Consider the following 20,976-nt stretch of genomic DNA (forward strand, 5'->3'; position numbering starts at 1 on the left):
TTTTATGAAAGGGAAATCATGTTTGACAAATTTGCTGGAGTTCATTGAGGATGTAACAAACAGGGTGGATAAGGGGAACCAGTGGATGTGGTGTATTTGGATTTCCAGAAGGCATGCAATAAGGTGCCAAATAAAAGGTTACTGCACAAGATAAAAGCTGACAGGGTTGGGGGTAATATATTAGCATGGTTCGAAGATTGGCTAACTAACAGAAAACATAGTTGGGATAAATGGCAAACATTGACTTGTGGGGTGCCGCAGGGATCGGTGCTGGGTCCTCAGCTATTTATTGGACACATTGTTCGCATACCAGACACGAGATTCTCAAAGCAAGCGCTCTACTCTGAACTCCTTCACGGCAAACTAGCCAAAGGTGGACAGAGGACACGTTACAAGGACACCCTCAGAGCCTCCCTGATAAAGTGCAACATCCCCACTTACACCTGGGAGTCCCTGGCCAAAGACCGCCCTAAGTGGAGGAAGTGCATCCGGGAGGGCGATGAGCATCTCGTGTCTCATCGCCGAGAGCATGCAGAAACCGAGAGCATGCAGAAACCAAGCGCAGGCAGCCGAAGGAGCATGCGGCAAACCTATCCCACCCACCCCTTCACTCAACGATTATCTGTCCCACCTGTGACAGGGACTGTGGTCCTTGTATTGGACTGTTCAGCCACCAAAGGACTTATTTTTAGGGTGGAAGCAAGTCTTCCTCGATTTCGAGGGACTGCCTATGATATTAATGACTTGGTTGAAGGGACCGAGTGTAATGTAGCCAAGTTTGCTGATGATACAAAGATGGGTGGGAAAGCAAATTGTGAGAAGGACACACAAAATCTGCAAAGGGATATATTCAGGCTAAGTGAGTGGGCAAAAATTGGCAGGTGGAGTATAATGTGGGAAAATGTGAGGTTATCCACTTTGGCAGAAAAAATAGAAAAGCAAATTATAATGTAAATGGAGAAAAATTGCAAAGTGCTGCAGGTACACAGAGACCTGGGGGTCCTTGTGCATGCACTGAAACACTGAAACACAAAAAGTGAGTATGCAGGTAGTAATCAGGAAGGCAAGTGGAATGTTGGCCTTTATTGCAAGGCGGATAGTGTATAATAGCAGAGAAGTCCTGCTACAACTGTACAATTTTGGTCTCCATATTTAATGAGGGATATACTTGCATTGGAGGCTGTTCAGCCAAGGTTCACTAGGTTGATTCCGGAGATGAGGGAGTTGACTTATGAAGATAGGTTGAGTAGGTTGGGCCTATACACATTGGAGTTCAGAAGAATGAGAGGTGATCTTATCGAAACATATAAGATAATGAGGGGGCTCGACAAGGTGGATGCAGAGAGGATATTTCCACTCATAGGGGAAGCTAAAACTAGGGGACGTAGTCTCAGAATAAGGGACCGCCCATTTAAAACTGAGATGAGGAGGAATTTCTGCTGAGGGTTGTAAATCTATGGAATTCTCTGCCCCAGAGAGCTGTGGAGGCTTGGTCATTGAATATATTTTAAGGTGGAGAAAAACAGATTTTTGAGCGATAAGGGAGTGAAAGGTTATGGGGAGCGGGCAGGGAAGTGGAGCTGAGTCCATGATCAGATCAGCCATGATCTTATTGAATGGCGGAGCAGGTTCGAGGGGCCAAATGGCTTACTCCTGCTCCTATTATATTCTTATCTTCTAACTCCCCTGCTCTTCTTCGAAATACTGTCATGGGATCTTTTACGTCCACCTGAGGGGGCAGATGGGGCCTCGGTTTAACGTCTCATCCGAAGGACGTCCCCTCCGACAGCGCAGCACTCCCTCAGTACTGCACTGGTGTGTCAGCCTAGATTTTTGTGCTAAAATCTCAGGCGTGGGAATTGATGAGTGTCAATGCGGAACAACGGAACATTTTCCGTTTCAGGCATGGTGTCAACATCAAACATGACTTGGTAAGATACAGCAACACTGGAATATGGGTCAAGTCCTTCATTGCTGTCCTAACAGTGTGCCCCACTCCCAACCTCAGGAGCTCCCTCTAGTGCACCAGAGTGCCATTTTGTTTCCATTTTCCACACCAACTATCCTTTGTTCCTGTCTTGAGTGACACTGCCTGTTAGTGACACTTTTGTGCTATAGGCCAACACTCACTAAGAACTGTGAACTTAGACTGCCTAAACTTATTTCACACAAAACCCCCACACAATAGTCTGGCGTTGATTTGAAGCCAGATATCAGAAGTGAAAGGCTAAAGGCTAATGCATAGCTTATGGGTGACTTTTTAAAAAAAAAATGTGTCTGTTTATAAATATTTACAAAATCAGAAGACGGTACTGGATTTATAAGTTGTACTATAAGCTCTCCTGTATTGCTGTTGTTTAGTAGCCAAACATTTGGCGCACAGCAAGATCCCGCAAGCAGCAAATGAGTTAGACGGCTTATGGTGATGTTGGTTGGAATGTTGTTAACCATGGCAGAGAGCTCAACAGTGTGGCCTATTGTAAAATGAAACGGTTCCTATTTCCAGGTCAGAGACAACAGCCAGGAGCCCTGCGGTCGTCTGTCATTCCTTAAGGAACCGAAAACTTCTAAAGGATTACCACAGGCAGCTATCTGTAATCTGAACATTACCCTGCCAGCTCACAAAAAAGTATGTGGAAAGACTTTAATAACCTGGCCTTCTGTTGAAAGGGAGATAAATGACATAATTTGCTAAGATCCCGTCTGCTTTCGAAGTTAGAAACACTGTTCCATTGTAAGACATACAGCATTCTGTTCCAATGTTATACGTCTCTGAAGCCTGTTTTCTAGATAATCGCGTGGTTTGTTTACGAAGCCCTCGCGCTGGCTGGTAATCTAGAGGCCTCTACTTCTGCAGTATTTTCCATCATTTGTTGTGAATTTGTTTTTTTTCTTTTGTAAATGAAATCAAGTTTAATTTTTTGGGGTTTGCTGGCTTTGGGCTTGTTTTGATCTTGTGCTAATCAGCTTGCCTTTTGTACTCTCAACTGGGTCCTTTTCACATCCTGATGTTTCTTTTCCCTGCTGTCCATTATAATACTCCTTGTCTCTGCAATGCTTCTTGGGACCATAAGGAAACCGAATCAGATCCAGATGAAGAGGTAAAGGAAAATCTGATAACCTGTCTAAACTTGATGATGCCTATTAAGTTATTGCAGGGGACATTTTGGAATTGGCTCAGTCATTAATGACAACTGTCACCTGACCCTCCTCAGTCTGTGAGGGTCCAACGATGCTAGTAAACAGGGGGAAAAATACTTTTCAAATTAGCTTGCAAACTCTTCGAATGCTGAAAAGTCTCTTAGCTTTCAAAATATGTACCTTCTCGTTGCATCTGTAGGGCTAATTGACTTCACCAAACTTCTAAGGTTAAGTATTGGACAAATTTCTTAATTTATAGCGATCTGGAATTGGCTAGAAAATGATCTTGTAACTTTTTTTGTGATCCTGTTTAATTTTCCCAAAGAGTTAAAGCATTCAGATAGTTAGGATGGCTGAAATCATAAAATGGTTCTTGAGTGTTTGATGTAGCACATTATTACATTATTGAGTTGTTAATGGAAAAATAAAGCATTAATTTGCGTTGCGAGTACTGAGTCAACTGCCATAGCTCAATAGTTGCATCACTGTGTCTGCTTGTGGTCACAATGAACATTCCCGTGTATCTTCTGCTGGAATAGAGAGCTCGAAACCAATTGAAGTACTCAACATGTGATTTAATTAGCTTCACGCCCCCTGTGCCAGCATTAAACACCAGAATATTTGTTGTAACGGGATACTAAAATCAACTAACACATACAAAATTATAACGTACGCTTGTACTAAAACCAATCAGTTTAACCACATAAGAAGCTGACACTTACTTCCTTATAGCCATGTGTTTCACAGCAGTAACAACCTTGCTGATTGCAATCGTGAGCCTAATGTAACACCTTTGTCAGGGACATAACCTGAACTCATTTGCCTGTGTGTTTTCTTGTGTTCTGAAATTCCATTCTTGCTGCTTCTGTCTGTGATGTGTCCACACTGAGCAGGTGCAAAGAAATACGCTTGAGCACAAGTAGTGCACTATTAGAATCATAGGCCCCAAGTTTCCACACGATAAAAAACGGGCGCCCCTCCGAGCTGGGCGCCCGCTTTTCGCGCCGAAAACGGCGCCGGAAAAAAAACGCGCGATTCTGGAGCGGCCTGCAGCTCAATGTCTGCTTGGCGCGGAGCCTACCACTTGTGCCGATTTTGTAAGTGGGAGTGGGCGGGTACCATTTAAATTAGTTTTTTTCCTGCCGGCAACGCTGCGCGTGCGCATTGGAGCGTTCGCGCACGCGCAGTGTGAAAAAACATTGGCACTCGGCCATTTTTGTAGTTCTTTGTAGCTGTTTAATTTTTGAACATTTTTTAATAAAAGCACATTGCCCTTCCATGATCAGCACTGAGGCTTCTTGCAGCAGTGAGAAGGCTGCAGGAAGCCTCAGAAAGTTGAGGCAGTCGTTTCCCGACGGCCTCCCCACCCCCCTCCCGTCTGCCGTCGGGAAATGGCTGCTGAACTTGTGAGGCTTCCTGCAGCCTTCTCACTGTCTCCCCCCCCCCCCCCCGCCCGTCGTCTGGAACGGCTTCCTCCCCCCCCCCGCGGAAACGAACGGCTTCCTTCTCCCCCCCCCCCCCCCCCCCCCCCCCCCCCGCGGGAACGAACGGCTGCCTCAACTTGTGAGGCTTCCTGCAGCATTCTCCCTGGCTGAAGCACTTTCACACAGGTAGGAAGATGGTTTATTTAATCTTTTCTTTGCTTATAAATTTTTATTCAGGTTGGATTTATTTGTATAAATATAAATAAGGATTTATTGTAGAATTTAATGACTTCCCCTCCCCCCCCACCTCGTTCTGGACGCCTAATTTGTAACCTGCGCCTGATTTTTTTAATGTGTAGACAATGTTTTTTCAGTTCTACAAAAATCTTCACTTGCTCCATTCTAAGTTAGTTTGGAGTAAGTTTTCACTGTGGAAACTTTGAAATCAGGCGTCAGTGGCCGGACACACCCCCTTTTGAAGAAAAAATTCTGTTCCAAAGTGAAACTGTTCTAACTGACTAGAACTGCAGAAAAAAAAATGTGGAGAATTGCGATTTTTAAGATAGTCCGTTCTCCACCAGTTGCTCCTAAAAAATCAGGCGCAAATCATGTGGAAACTTGGGCCCATAGAATCATAGAAATTTACAGCACGGGAGGAGGCCATTTCGGCCCATCGTGTCCGTACCGGCCAAGAAAGAGCTATCCAGCCTAATCCCACTTTTCAGCTCTTGGTCCATAACACTGTAGGTTATGGCACTTCAAATGCACATCTAAGCACTTTATAAATGTGGTGAGTGTTTCTGCCTCTATCACCCTTTCAGGCAGTGAGTTCCAGACCCCCACCACCCTTTGGGTGAAGAAATTTCCCTTCAAATCCCCTCTAAACCTTCTACCAGTTGCTTTAAATCTATGCCCCCTAGTTGTTGACCCATCTGCTAAGGGAGGTAGGTATGTCCCATCCACTCTATCTAGGCTTCATAATTTTATCGACCTCAATAAGGTCTCCGTTTAGCCTTCTCTGTTCCAAAGAAAACAAACACAGCCTATCCAATCTTTCCTTGCAGCTAATATTCTCCAGTCCAGGCCACATCCTCGTAAATTTCCTCTGTATCCTCTCCAGTGCAATCACATTTTTCCTGTACTGTGGTGACCAGAACTGCACGCAGTTCTCTTGCTGTGGCCTTACTAGTGTTATATACAGTTCGAGCACAACCTCCTTGCTCTTGTATTCTATGCCTAGGCTAATCATAGAATCACAGAATCACACTGTTCTGTCATGTCAAAGTACCAAAAAAGAGCTTAATTCAGTTCTGCATATATTTTACTTTAGTTATCAATTTGGTTCATGTATGTGCCGGAAGTAATACACCAAAAATTAAATGCATCCAGCAAAGATTCATCCCTTCAGTCATCTACTGGGTAGATCTGCATTGCATTTTGATGTGCATTTAATGCGTTAAATCTCAGAGACCTGTAGTATTGTATTCTAGCCAGAATACAGGTATAGGAGTAGTGTGTGGGTGAACTAAATTGGCTGTTAGTGATGTACTCGTAAACAACCCAGTGAAGCAGCAGTGAATTCTCAACAGCAGGACATATGTTCATGTTCTAATGTTTAGCTGGCATTTTAGCTTGATTGCCTTCATTCACTGGACTGTTGGATACAGTTCCGCATTCCTGGAATGCAGGACCAGCCCCATCCTGCAGAAGTGCACCTCCTTTTGGCCAAATATGGCATTGCATTGATGGTGACAACCAGGAAATCCATGGCATGTGCATCTGTTCTCCCATTCAGAGGAGGAAGCATGAGAACTTTTTAAGGAGGAATTAATGGAGATATTATTAAACAGAAAATAATTACTGGAAAAATATGTAGCTCCATTTATTAAAACATTGTAGACGGGGAGTGTTGTCTTTTTCTGCATTTATAATTTTATACATCGCGCACAATGAAAAGTGGGGGGGGGGGGGGTCCTGACTTCAAAATCAGGATGTCAAGCAGCAATACATTGTTTCAATTTGGTTTGTACGTCATAAAATTATACGTGGAGGTGTGGCATAGTTGTAAAATCTCACGCGTAAAATGCAAATGAAAACATTTCAGTTTGGAATAAAAACGACATATTTCTCTATCTTTTTCTTCCAGATCGAGAGAGCTTCAGACCGCCGTCAATCTTTTGCATCTATTGCGTTACGTAAGCGCTACAGCTATCTTGCTGAACCTGGAATGAGTGAGTCTATTCTCCGTTAATCTTCATCGACCATGTTTGTATTATTTGCCGTTTATTTATGACCTCTTAATTTTAAAATAATGCACGCAAACAACTAAATTTGTACTATATTTTATCGTGGTTACCTGTTCACATGTATATCTGGAAAGTAAAACTCTGCTTTGATTTGCAAACTTGTGCTCGAGTTACTTTTTTCATCGCATTTCATTTTTTTTTATATATATATATAATTTGTGCTCGAAATAAAGTTGATTCCATGTGGATTGCGATGCACGCTTGTATATTGCATATGTACAGTTTAGTTTCTTGAGTAATAACCCCAATAAAATGGAGGATCACGTATGTCCCTGGGTGGGTCGCTGTTTAACATGAAAATACTAAAGGCATCACAGATGCAGACCTCTGTCACAAACTTCAAGGACCTGTTGATTGTAAGATAGCACCTGAAGCATGTGTTATGGTTAGCGTGCTCGTTGGTGAAACTGAAAGAAAGAAGAAAGACTGACATTGATATAGCGCCTTTCACAACCTCCGGATGTCCCAAAGTGTTTTATAAACCAATCAAGTACTTTTGACGTGTAGTCACTGTTGTAATGTAGGAAACGCAGCAGCCAATTTAAGCACAGCAAGGTCCCACAAACAGCAATGAGATAATGACCAGATAATCTGTTTTTAGTGATGCTAGTTGAGGGTTACATAATGGCCAGGACACCTGAATCGAATCATCTCATCTCTCCAAAATGATGCCATGGGGTATTTTACGCCCACTTGCCTCAATTTAATGTCTCATCTGAAAGACGTCACCTCCGACAATGCAGCACTGGAGTGTTAGTTTAGAATTTAGTTCTCTATCCTCTGGAGTGGGACTTGAACCCACTACCTTCTGACTCCGAGACGAGTGTATTATCACTGAGCCAGGCTGACACCGTGAATTGTCAGTGAAATATTTGGTCATTTTCAAACTGTTTCTGAGATCTTAATTTGAACGGTAGTACATTTTGAATTGTGCTAGTGCAGAAGGAAGTCTCGACGTCAGTGCCTGATAGAGCAACACTGTCACGTTGACTCATGGTAGATGAAGATGTTGCTTTACAGTCTCCACATCAAATGATGTCTGCTGAGAATTATTGTAGGTCATAAGACTAATTAGTTAGCTTAATGTTTTTTTTTGCTTCAAACATTAATTTGCTTAAAAAAACAGGGTTTCAATAGTGATGGTATTGGAACAAAATAATTCAATGTTCTGAATTTGTCAGTAGGTGGTGTGTATAGATTAACTGCACGATGTAGCTAGTCAAAGGCAGTGAACAGGCGTAAAATGGCAAGTGTAGTTTAAAACCTCCTCCTTTGTAATTCTCATGTTTGTGTTATGTTCGTCTTTTCATCCCAAATTCTTTACTCTATTTTTGTCTTCTGATGATGATTTCGCATTGTTTTCTTTGCTGCTTTGGTTGTTTTCTAGTTTGATAACTTTTGTACGGTTAAAAAAGAAACAAATGAAAACATTCTTTCTGAATCAAGTTGTTCAATCGGTTTTCTCACTGAATTTATCGCTGTACTTTTTAAAACGTTTTGTACTTTCTTTGAACTGTTTAACCTGATTCACTGACCAAATTTTTTTCTCTGGTCTCTCCGTTTCTTTAATTTTTCTCGTTGATTTTTTTTTTCAAATTCATTTGGATTTCATTTCTGAAACTTTTAAGAAATCATTGAACGAAGCACAGGAACCGCCAGGTCTCTTCCCGCGCCGTACTCATACAAGCCGGTCTTTTCCACAAGGCCCTTTCAGTCATGGGCAGCTGCCCCCATTTCAGTAGCTGGACAAGCAAAATCTGGAATTACTTCTCTGTCGAGTTCAACGTCCAACACACCTTCAGCCTCTCCATTAAAGTCAGTTTGGTCTGTCTCTTCTGCTTCACCTATCAAATCAACCTTAGGAGCTTCCACAACGTCCTCAGTAAGATCTATGAGTGATTTAGCATCTCCAATTAGATCATTTAAGTCCACATCTTCACCTATAAAAACTGTAGTGACACAGACTCAGTATTCTGTTAAATCTTCCTCTGCTTTGATTTCTTCACCAGTGAAAGCATCAATAATGCCTGAATCTTCCTCTGTAAAAGGACTAGTTTCTTCGTTGTTCTCTTCACGGCTGTCCCCTGCGACAACGGCAGGATCGCTACTGGAGAGATCCTCTATAACCATGACCCCGCCAGCCTCCCCTAAAGCTTCTGTTAACATGTACTCGTCCACTTTGCCGTTCAAGTCCACAATTACAACCGCACCCACAGTTCTGTCCTCTCCTTTGAAATCAATGTCGACCTCGGGGTCCTCTTCAGTTAAGTCTGTCATTGACGCAGCCCACGGACTGCCAGCTTCATCGTTTTCATCATTTAAGTCGGCCATTTCATCGAGCGGTCAGACAGTTGCTAACGGAACGATATCACCAATCAAGTACCCATCAGCAGCAGCTTTTTTCTGCAGCCAAGCATCTGCATCGTCACCCGAGAAAGCATCAGCCGCTCTATTGGCAAACAAATCCATCACAACTGTGCACGATGCAGTGGAGAAAGCCCACACGATCACCACTACTGTCACGTTTACCCCTCTTAAATCCTTAGCGCCTGCAACCCCTTCTGCTTTTCAAACAATAAGATTACCCCCTGCAGGGTCCTTGTATTCCTCATTGAGGTCTCCATCTGTGACGACGACATCTGTGACATCATCCACTATGACTGTACCGGTGTACTCTGTTGTAAATGTGTTATCGGAACCACAACTGAACAGATTCCCAGAGACTGTTCCATTAACCAAATCAGCTGCCGCATTGTTATCACCAATAAAATCCTTGACTACGGAATCGCGCACGCAACCACCATCTCAGTTTACCCGAACATTGTCCCCACTGAAAACCTCCCTGTTTCTTGCTCCTTCGGCACTGAAACTATCTTCTGCATCCTCTCTTTCCTCTAGTCAGGAAATTTTGAAAGACGTTGCTGAGATGAAGGAAGACTTGATGAAGATGACCGCTATCCTGCAAACAGACTCCGCGAGCGACAAGACATTCCCATCGGAAGTGTCTGCAAAAGGAGGAAAAAGTGAAGATGAAAGTGAAGAACCTTTTAAGCTTGTGGAAAAGGTTAAAGAAGACTTGGTGAAGGTCAGCAAGATCCTACAGAAGGATGGATTGACAGAGAATGGTGTCAAAGGAGCTCAGACAAACGGAGATCTTTCAGGTGAAGGTGAATGGGTTATGTTCGATTATGATGATATTGAGGAAGCGAAGCAGAAGGCCAATGAGGAATTTGGCAGTTTTGTTCACGTGAAAGCCAAAAATGGAGGCGAAAAGGACTTCAATTTGGCAAGAGTCGTTGACTATTTGACAAACGATCTTGGTATTGATACTTTGGGAAAAATGGGTGATAAATATCGTCAAACTGATACCAAAAAGGAAGGTGAAGAAAAAATGTTCTCCAAAAGAACTCATAAGCCAGCAATGCCTTTGCCAGAACATAAACTTAAGATGCCTCCACCTGCCATGAGAACTTCTGCTTCAGAAAAGGAATTGAGCAAACTTGCAGATGCAATGATGGCAACAGAAGCCATCTTGGAGTCACCTGATGATTTTTCTCAGCATGATCACGATAAGAGTCCTCTGTCAGACAGTGGGTTTGAGACCAGGAGTGAAAAGACTCCTTCAGCCCCCCAGAGCGCAGAGAGCACTGGGCCTAAGCCTCTGTTTCATGATGTCCCTATACCTCCAGTTATTACAGAAACACGGACTGAAGTAGTTCGTGTCATTAGAAGCTACGAGCCTTCACTGGATGAAATGCAGGAGTCCAATACTGAGGGATTGGCTCCATCGCAAAGCGCAGAGACGTTTGCAAGTATGGAGGAAAAACCAATTGGGTCAATCAAGGACAAGGTGAAAGCTTTTCAAATTAAAATGAAATCGGAGGACGAAGACAGTAAATGCTTGAAGTCCAAAGAAGTGCGTGTGAAAGAGGAAACTCACATTACAACGACCACTAGAATGGTTTATCACACACCTCCCTGCACTGAAAGCAATGCAAGTGAAAGAATAGAAGAAACTATGTCTGTTCGTGATATAATGAAGGCTTTTCAATCGGGTCGTGATCCTTCCAAAGAATTGGCTGGCCTGTTTGAGCACAAGTCAACAGTTTCTTCAGAAAAGACTGGAGAAGCACTGTCGAGATATGTTGATAAAGAATGTAACATGAAGCCAAAAGTGGAAAGAATTATCGAGTTTCATATTGAAAAAGGAGGTAAAGTGGAGCCAACAGCAGTCATCATAAGAGAGACAAAAAAGCATCCTGAGAGAGAGCTATTCGTTTATCCGAAAGATCTTTTGGGAGATGGTGAAGTCAGAGAAGCCAAAGTTTTCCCGGAGAAGTTTGATGTCTGTCAGGATGAGCAGGCACAACAGGAGGAAGAGGAGCTCACTGCTGAAGAATCTCTTCCATCGTACATGGAATCGTCAAGGGTGAACACTCCCGTCTCCCAGGACGATGATAGCCGGCCTAGCTCTGCACAGCTCATCTCTGACGACTCGTACAAAATGCTGAAGCTTCTCACTCAACATTCAGTCGAGTACCATGACGATGAATACTCGGAGCTGAGAGGAGAGTCTTACAGGTTTGCAGAGAAAATGCTTCTTTCCGAAAAAATGGATATTTCTCATTCTGATACCGAGGAATCGGTCACCGAGCAGCCTCAGGCCTTCTGTGCGGACTCGCAGGTTGTCGGTCATTACAAAAGAAAGAATGATGCAGCACAGGAGAGAGAACTTGCCAAGTTGCACAAAATGATGCCTGAAAACATGGGTAAACCCACTGACCAGGATGATTGTTACGAAAAGGTTGCAATACTGCACTATCCACCAGAGTCTGGCAGTCCAAAGCATGCCTTGTGGATGCGCTTCAGTGAGGACAGGCTAGAAGGCGGAAGAGAAAAGCTCATTTATGAAGACCGGGTCGATAGAACGGTGAAAGAAGCGGAAGAGAAGCTAACTGAAGTATCTCAGTTTTTTCGAGATAAAACAGAGAAGTTAAATGACGAGCTGCAGTCGCCCGAGAAGAAACCGCACAGAAGGGAAGGAATGCAAACGCAGTCGGGGTTCAGTTCTGCCAGCAGCAGTCCCGAAAAGCTCCGACTGACTGACGTGATGCCGAGTGATGAATGGTGCCAGGAGAAGCAGGGGGACCAGTGCTTTCGAAAGTATTCTGTGCATGCCGAAGAGAAGAAAGCGGCCGACTCGGTGCCTGGCTCTGCACGAAGGACTTATTCAAGTTTTTCAGATGACGCGAAAGATAAAATGAAACAAAGTGAAGATCTGTCGCAACTAGCGTTCCAGAGCAAACAAACAAAAAACAGTTCCCCTCATTCGAAATCTGAGCCAGTTGTAGTGCAGAAAATCAATGAATCCTCGCGATACTCCTATTTGCATGACCGAGTTGTTCCGGACGATCACTCTGACGGCAAGTTCAGAAAGTTTGTTGGACCTTACTCTAGCGCTCAAGCGGACGACGAAGTGAAAATGAACTTTTCCAAAAGAAGCCCACAAGAAGGGCAGCAAAACCTTCCTCTCAAAAGGCTGCATGAAAGCAAGCTGCCGGTCTACCAGTTTTCTTTGAAAGAAATCAATCAGAAGAAGCTGGAGCATGCAGCGGAAGGGGCTATCTCAACGATAAAGGAAGTGCACACCAGTAAGCTGAAAGACTTGAGTGGACTAGGAGGTTTGAATGTTGGAGCAGAGTCGGCGTCATCAGTGCTTCAGAAGACGGAAGTTATGCCAAATGCAAATGTTTCCCAATTTATGGTCACTGCTCCAAAGCCGTTGATGTTTGGTGCAAAAGGCAGCGTTCGGTCTTCTGAGAAAGATGCAACGTTGAACAAAGAACCTGAGTCCCAAATGAAATTCGATAAAGAGAGAAAGGTCTACAGAACTTGGGAAAACTGTGGAAATTCCAATCACAAATCACACAGGGACAAGCTTACACATGTACTTATACATGACAATCTGAAGGAAAATGATGCTGTTCATGCTGAGTTTCAAGCCAATGAGCAACTGCAAGAAAAGATTGGCCCTTCTGTAATAGAGAAGGAGCATCTGTCAAGCAATAGGCCTTCTGTAAAGGAAATTCAAGAGACTCTGTTAACCTTGCCACCCAAAAAAATGGTTTACACGGAGCTAGTTATTAGAAAAGATGGTGACAGTGCCGGCGAGCAAACAAAAGTAAGAACTGTGAAAAAAGAAAGTTCAAGTCCATCGCAGATCCCAGTCAGAGTTCCGGAAGAAAAAACAAAACTGGCTTCTAAGATGCAGGAATGCAACGGTGACCAGGTGAAATCCAACAAGTCTGAGCTGTCAACCAGTGTGTCCAACATGACCCTCAGTAGGGCCAGAAAGGGAAAGCAGTTCTTTGAAGTAACAGAGACCAATATTCAGAATAATGTCTCAAAGGACTGTCATTCCAACAGACACGGAGATTATATGGATGCCGGCAATTATCGGGAAGAACTTGAAACCTCCCCGGTCAAATCTCCTGACTCTCTGGAGTTTAGCCCTGTTAAAGATTCAGCATTGAGTGAGTTCTTCGATCGGAGCCCAATTGAGTATTTGGAAAAAGTAGCACCCTTAGCAAGCATTGAAGGTTTTAAGGCGATAAAGACTTTGCCTGTGTACGTCAACATTGTTCAAATGGGCAAACAGTATGAAAAAGAAACTCCAGGCCCACACCAAGGAAGTTTTAAAAGACTAATCAGTCAGGAGAGCAAGACAGTACAGGAGACGAAGGGCACCTTTTATACAGTTAGACCGCACAAGCAACCCCCCTCTCCTCAGGGTAGTCCAGAAGATGACACCTTGGAACAAGTATCACTGATAGAAAGTTCTGGTAAAAGCCCTCTTACACCTGAAACGCCCAGTTCCGAGGAAATCAGCTACGAGCTTTCTTCCCAGTTACCAGCCATGCACGGAAAACCTAGCCCAATCCCAGAAGTTTCCGAAGAGTCGGAAGAGGAAGAGCTGGCCAAAGTGGCCTCTGTTAAGGAAGCGAGTGGATTTGCGACGAGACCCACGAAGCCGAGCGAATTGGATGGAAATGACAAACGGACGAAAGACAACCGCGTGGCCTACATTGAGTTCCCTCCGCCCCCGCCCCTCAACGCCTTGGACGCAGAGACGCCCGTCATGAGGAAAAAAGAGCGCTGTGCCACTGTTGCGGACGAGTTGGATATGATTGAGCTGAATCTGCAGGAAGAGCACGACAAACACTTCCTGCCCGAGCCTGCCATCCGTGTCCAGCCGCCCTCCCCAACCCCGCCCGGGGCCAATGAAAGTGATTCGAGCAGCGACGAATCCATCTTTCAGCCTGGTCCGCTGAAAAAGTACACCTTCAAGCTCCATGACGACAGCTCTGCTGCCTCACCGAGATGTAAATCCAAAGGGAAGCTCGAAAATCTCGACGATCCCCAAAATGTTGATGACGAGTTTGCTTTAGACGTTAGTTCGGAGGACGACGCAATCCCAAATGGCAATAACGACCAGTCGGTCACCGAGTGTTCCATCGCAACAACAGCAGAGTTCTCCCACGACACTGATGCCACGGAAGTTGACTCTCTCGATGGATATGACCTGCAGGACGAAGACGATGGCTTAACTGAAACAGACTCTAAATCCTTGAATCAGGGAATAGAAACCAAGATGGATGTATGGGTCACTGAAGGGATATTGAAGCAGGGGGATCGTTCCTATAGCCAGGGTAAACTTGCAGTAATTGAGGAAGAAGGAAAGGTAGGCGCTGAAGAAGAAGCACCATTACAATCTAAAGCTCAGACTTCTGAAAAGAAAAGCGAAGGGCAAACTGATGGTAAACCAGGATCCGAGATCTTCACTTTGGAAGGCAGGCATCCTGACAGAACTGGGTTTAATGATACATATTTTAGTTACAAACTAGAGGAAGAATTTGCAACCCCGTTTAAAACTGTTGCTACCAAAGGCCTTGACTTTGATCCATGGTCTAACGGCCGAGGGGACGATGAAGTTTTTGAAGCTAGGTTGAGAGAGGATGAGCAAAAAGCCTTTGGCTTAGCAGTAGAGGACAGGTCCCAAGCAACAACACCAGATACAACCCCAGCCAGAACCCCAACAGATGAGAGCACTCCAACTAGTGAGCCTAATCCCTTCCCATTTCATGAAGGGAAGATGTTTGAGATGACTCGCAGTGGTGCAATTGACATGAGCAAGAGGGATTTTGTTGAAGAAAGGCTCCAATTTTTCCAAATTGGTGAGCATACTGCTGAAGGGAAGTCAGGGGACAAGGGGGAAAGGGTTAAAAACATACTTGTAGTCACAACACTGCCTCAGTCAGGGGACAATACAACTGAGGCGCCAGTAGAGACACCACAAGTTGAGCATGAGAAAGTCCAGGCTAGTGGAGATTGCCTGGAAACGGTATTCAGCGGCAACGCAGCGGACAAATCCTCATCGGCCATTGCTGCTAAAGTTGATCCTAAATTACGCACGCCAATTAAAATGGGAATTTCTGCTTCTACAATGACGATGAAGAAAGATGCTGGTGCAACTGAGGTGGTCGAAGTTAAAGCTGATGCTGTGCTGTTAGATTATCAGGTTTCAGAACATACAGTCTTAGAAATGGCTGCAGTTGAGACTAGAGCTACGAGCCAGGAATGTAGCAGACAAAATGAAAGGGTCGATTTGCCAATAAGTAATTGTAATGCCAAACTTGATTCCCCAGTCCAAGATACTGACTGCAGTCAGAATAGTAATCAATCTAAAGCCAAACCAAAAATTGAACCAGATGTCCAAACAAGTGAGAAAAATCCAGGTTCATTGGCAACCCCAGCAAGCAATATAGTAAAACTAGATAAGCAAGTCGCAGAACCAGTAAAAAAGCCCAAATCGAGACTTCCGGTTAAAACGTCCGTGACTCCATCATCGGTTTCTCATAAAGAGCAGAAAACGGCAGCATGCAAGATGAAACAGCCTAGGAAGAGTGAGTTAAAGGGGAAAGCCAATCCTCCCAAATGTTTTGAGACAAAATCTAGAATTCCTGTTAAAAATATTGACAAAACTAATTCACCTCCACCGGCAATATCTCAATCCAGTTTAGGGCAGGGACAGATAGAAAATGTAAAATCTAAGCAGTTTTATTCCAGACTACCAGTCAAGGTAAGATCCAGCACTGCCACGATTAAATCAAGTAGAACAGGAAAGGGGCAGTTGAGTGAGGTCTGTAAACACTCAGTTGAATATTTTAAAGGGATTAGCGGTGAGGCATTAAAACTTGTGGATCGACTTGCCGATGAAGAGAAAAAAGTGCAGTCAGAGATCTCTGATGATGAAGACAGCACGTCGAGAAATGCGTCCTTATCGGAAGCCGGCCTACCTTCCATTACATCGAGGTCTCCTAGAGATATGAGACCAGAGGCAGCGCCTTTAAAATCAAAGGTTGAAAAGGTCTACAGTGAGACAAGGAGCAGTAAAAGGACTGGTGGGGAGGAAAGCAGTCAGGTTTCTGGGCCTCGCGTGGCTCGCATCGCGGAGATCAAGCCTAGTTTGTAAAATTTTCGACTTGTTGATCTTTAGTGCATGATTATTTGTGATTGCCTGTGGCGTGATTTACCCTTAGCTACCATTGTCATTGTTTGTGTTGTCTCGTATCCCCTTTTTTCTCCAGTGTAATCCCAATAGTCTCACTTAGTTAAGCATGCTGGTCATCTTTAAGCAGAGAGCAGTAGGCCGTATCCTCTCTGCAGTCCTACAGTTATGTGCAAGTCAGACGCGAAGGTGCAACACTGGAGTCGCAAGAACTTTTATTTAAAAAAATATCCATATAGTTTGTTCACCTCTAGTTAAAGGACATTAATAAAGTTCTTGGGTGTTTTCAGCATGTTTAGATCCATTATCAATGTGATAATACATAAAATTTTACATTGTGTTTCTGAATCTGGACCTTACTTCAGATCCGCGATAGGATTTACGCTTGTGTAGGTCACTAGGGCACGTTCATGTCGTTTATAATATGGGCACGAGTAGCTTTATGACCAAAAGTTAGATGTTCTGTGTGTGATGTAGAATGTTGATCTAATTCAGTGTTTGAAACCATAGGTCCTCAGAGTCCATGCGAAAGGACAGATATAAGGACGGCCATAGTAGCGGATCATCTGGGATTGAGCTGGACAGGTAAGATGTACTTTTGTTATCTTTTTACGCCCTCGAGCAAAATAAAAAGCACAACTGAATAGTTGGGTCCCAACCTACATTTAGAACTTTTATAACAGATCTGTACAAGTCCAACTGCTATTTGGAGCAGTTATAGGTGGCAAGACTATTTGATGAGGCTGTTTTTAAAAAAAAAAACATGGAATCCTGGGTTTTATAAACCGAGGCATGGAGTACAAAAGCAAGAAAGTTATGTTAAACCTTTTATAAATTACTGGTTAGGCCTCAGCGGGGGTATTGTGTCCAATTCTGGGCAGCACACATTAGGAAGAATGTCAAGGCTTTGGAGAAGGTGCAGGAGGAGATTTACTAGAATGGCACAAGGGATGAGGGAGTTCAGTTATGTGGAGAGACTCGAGAAGTTAAGATTATTCTCCTCAGAGCAGGGAAGGTTAAATGGAGATTTAATAGAGGTGTTCAAAATTATAAAAGGTTATGATAGAGTAAATAAGGAGAAACTGTTTCCAGTAGCAGAGGGTCGATAACCAGAGGACACAGCTTTAAAATCATTGGTTAAAAGAACCAGGGGGCAAAGAGATAGTGAGTTGTTATGATCTGGAATGCACTGCCTGAAAGCGGGGTGGAAGCAGATTCATTGGTAACTTTCAAAAAGGAATAGGATACATACTTGGAAAGGAACATTTTGCAGGGCTATGGGGACAGAGCAGGGCGTGAGACTAATTAGATAGCTCTTTGAAAGAGCTGGCACAGGTACGATGGACCAAATGACCACCACCTGTGCTATAGATACTATTTTACAGTGATCACTCGTGTCTCATCCAGTGGAATCATCAGACAAAGCACCTGAAAGTGGAGGGTGCGTCTGTCACTCGATTATAGTGTTACTTTTCTAATTACTCATATTTAAGATATATTCTGATTATGGAATGGAGGATCTGACATTCCCCTCTTTGCTAACCTTAGTGAAGGTGATGTTTGGAAAAAGTGATGTTGTATCGGGTGAAAGTGCCAACAGAAATCTTTGTCCATGCTTAGTACTGATCTGACCGTTCATACTCTTCCAAAAGATGTTCAATGAAAGGATGGTAAAAAAAAATGAGAAAAGTCTGACTTTAGCTTGTCTTGGTTGTTAGAGTTGTGCAGGATTCCACAGCTGCAGAGTTGTAGTGTGTGTCTAATTGGACTAGTGGGCAATAGTCCCACCAGTGAGCCAGAAGGTTATGGGTTCAAGCTCATGTCAAGGTTTGAAGATCTACTCTGACTTGACACTCCAGTGTAGTAGTAAGGGAGTGCTGTTTTGTTGGAAGTGCTGTCCTTCAGATGACATATTAAAATGAGTTCCTGTCTGCGTGTTCAAGAGGTCCAGGCCATTAAAAATCTCATAGTGGCATTTTAGGAAGAACAGAGTTTGCTTGGTCTGCTGACCGATAGTCCCTCCTCAACTATGGGAGGATGCTTCCCCTGGCTGGGGAGCCTAGATCGAGGGGTAACAGTCTCCGAATTTATGGGGTTGGCCATTTAGGACTGCGATAAGGAAAAATTTCTTGACTCAGGTTTGTGAATCGTTGGAATTCTCCCAGAGAGCTGTGGATGATCAGTCGTTGAGTATATTCAAGTCCGAGATCGATAGATTTTTGGATACTAAGGGATGTGGGGATAGTGTGGAAAGTTGAGTTGAGGTAGAAGATCAGCTATGATCTTATTGAATGGTGGATCAGGCTCGAGGGGCCGAATGGCCTACTCCTGTTTTTATTTTTTTGACCTTCTGCAGTAACAAAAGGTTACTGCAGAAGATAGAGGTACTCGGAGTCAGGAAATGTATTAGCATGGATAGAGAATTGGCTGGCGAACAGAAAGCAGAGAGTCGGGATAAATGGGTCCTTTTCGGGTTGGAAATCGGTGGTTAGTGGTGTGCCACAGGGATCGGTGCTGGCACCACAACTGTTTACAATATACATAGATGACCTGGAAGAGGGGACAGAGTGTAGTGCAACAAAATTTGCAGATGACACTAAGATTAGTGGGAAAGCGGGTTGTGTAGAGGACAGAGAGAGGCTGCAAACAGATTTGGATAGGTTAAGCGAATGGGCTAAGGTTTGGCAGATGGAATACAATGTCGGAAAGTGTGAGGTCATCCACCTTGGGGGGGAAAAAAAACAGTAAAAGGGAATATTATTTGAATGGGGAGAAATTACAACATGCTGAGGTGCAGAGGGACCTGGGGGTCCTTGTGCATGAATCGCAAAAAGTTAGTTTGCAGGTGCAGCAGGTAATCAGGAAGGCGAATGGAATGTTGGCCTTCATTGCGAGAGGGATGGAGTACAAAAGCAGGGAGGTCCTGCTGCAACTGTATAGGGTATTGGTGAGGCCGCACCTGGAGTACTGCGTGCAGTTTTGGTCACCTTACTTAAGGAAGGATATATTAGCTTTGGAGGGGGTACAGAGACGATTCACTAGGCTGATTCCGGAGATGAGGGGGTTACCTTATGATGATAGATTGAGTAGACTGGGTCTTTACTCGTTGGCGTTCAGAAGGATGAGAGGTGATCTTATAGCAACATTTAAAATCATGAAAGGGATAGACAAGATAGAGGCAGAGAGGTTGTTTCCACTGGTAGGGGAGGCTAGAACTAGGGGGCACAGCCTCAAAATACGGGGAGCCAATTTAAAACCGAGTTGAGAAGGAATTTCTTCTCCCAGAGGGTTGTGAATCTGTGGAATTCTCTGCTGAAGGAAGCAGTTGAGGCTAGCTCATTGAATGTATTTAAATCACAGATAGATAGATTTTTAACCAATAAGGGAATTAAGGGTTACGGGGAGAGGGCGGGTAAGTGGAGCTGAGTCCACGGCCAGATCAGCCATTATCTTGTTGAATGGCGGAGCAGGCTCGAGGGGCTAGATGGCCTACTCCTGTTCCTAATTCTTATGTTCTTGTATAACTAAATAGCTTTTTATTCATCTCATTCTGCTGCTTGTGGGATGTTACTCGCAGAAAATTGGTGCAATGTTCATCCACAAAGCAAAGCAACAGTCATTAAGCTTTAAAAGTAATGTATTGTGTGAAGTGCTTTAAGACATTTTAATGTCACTTGTATTTATATAATTTTTTTTACATCTGGCGCATGTGGTATCCTTAGGGTATTGGAACTCGGCCAATGGGTCTACAGGGCAAAATGTCTCGGTTGTAAATCTTTCCCAGACTCTGCATGGCTCCAACCGCTCCACTGCATGGGAATGCCCAAGTAAAGCTTCTCTTCCAGGCTCCACCTCACTCGGGTAGGCTGTGACGGACCTGTGTCATCTGCTGGAAGCTAATCGATGGGCAAACTTCACCACAGAGCCACAGAGATGGCACCACCCAATGGCAGTCAAGGTCACCACAGCCTTGAACTTGCATGCTGCAGGCTCGTTCTGAACCATACCAGTAAATCTGCAGTGCGCGGAAGCACCAAGCAGGTCACTGATGCATTGTTTGCCAGGTCGAACACCTTCATCACTACCCCACGAAAAACAGGCAGCAGAATGAGATTACCCACCGTGTTACCACGTTACAAAGTCTAAGGCATTAATGATGGTGTGCAGCATAATCCCATGGCTTCGTGAGCACAAGGGATTCCTTTCCATCAATATGCAAGTGGTAATTGTCCGACAATCATGCAGAGGAATGCTTGCTTAGCAGGAACCAGACAGAATAGCTACACTTTAAAATAATCATCTGTGCTTGGGTTTTCTTTAAAAGGAATAGGTGGACAACAAGGGTGGCTCCTAGAAGCCAAAGGCTATACCCTCTTCAACCCTGGCTTGTGACACTATTGCGACAGCAAGGAACAGCAGATGACCAAAGATATACGGGCATCAGCAGCCAGAGTATTATGATTAAGCATACTATAAGCAGATGCTTACATAGGTCAGGGGCCGTAGTATAATCTAAAGTTTGCATCCACCATATTAC

The 20,976-nt window shown here is 43.9% G+C and overlaps 1 protein-coding gene across 1 annotated transcript in view; it reads left to right on the forward strand.

Moving 5' to 3' along the window:
- ank3b (ankyrin 3b) overlaps positions 1–20,976 on the forward strand; it is a 614,562-nt gene that overhangs the window by 540,820 nt on the left and 52,766 nt on the right. The window contains exons 36-38 of the mRNA XM_070876860.1: positions 2,507–2,629; positions 6,712–6,796; positions 16,950–17,024. Of these exons, the coding sequence (XP_070732961.1) occupies positions 2,507–2,629; positions 6,712–6,796; positions 16,950–17,024 (283 nt within the window). The remainder of the gene's footprint in view (positions 1–2,506; positions 2,630–6,711; positions 6,797–16,949; positions 17,025–20,976) is intronic.

The sequence above is a fragment of the Pristiophorus japonicus genome, chromosome 3, assembly GCF_044704955.1.
Source record: "Pristiophorus japonicus isolate sPriJap1 chromosome 3, sPriJap1.hap1, whole genome shotgun sequence".
In the NCBI taxonomy this organism is placed as follows: domain Eukaryota; kingdom Metazoa; phylum Chordata; class Chondrichthyes; family Pristiophoridae; genus Pristiophorus; species Pristiophorus japonicus.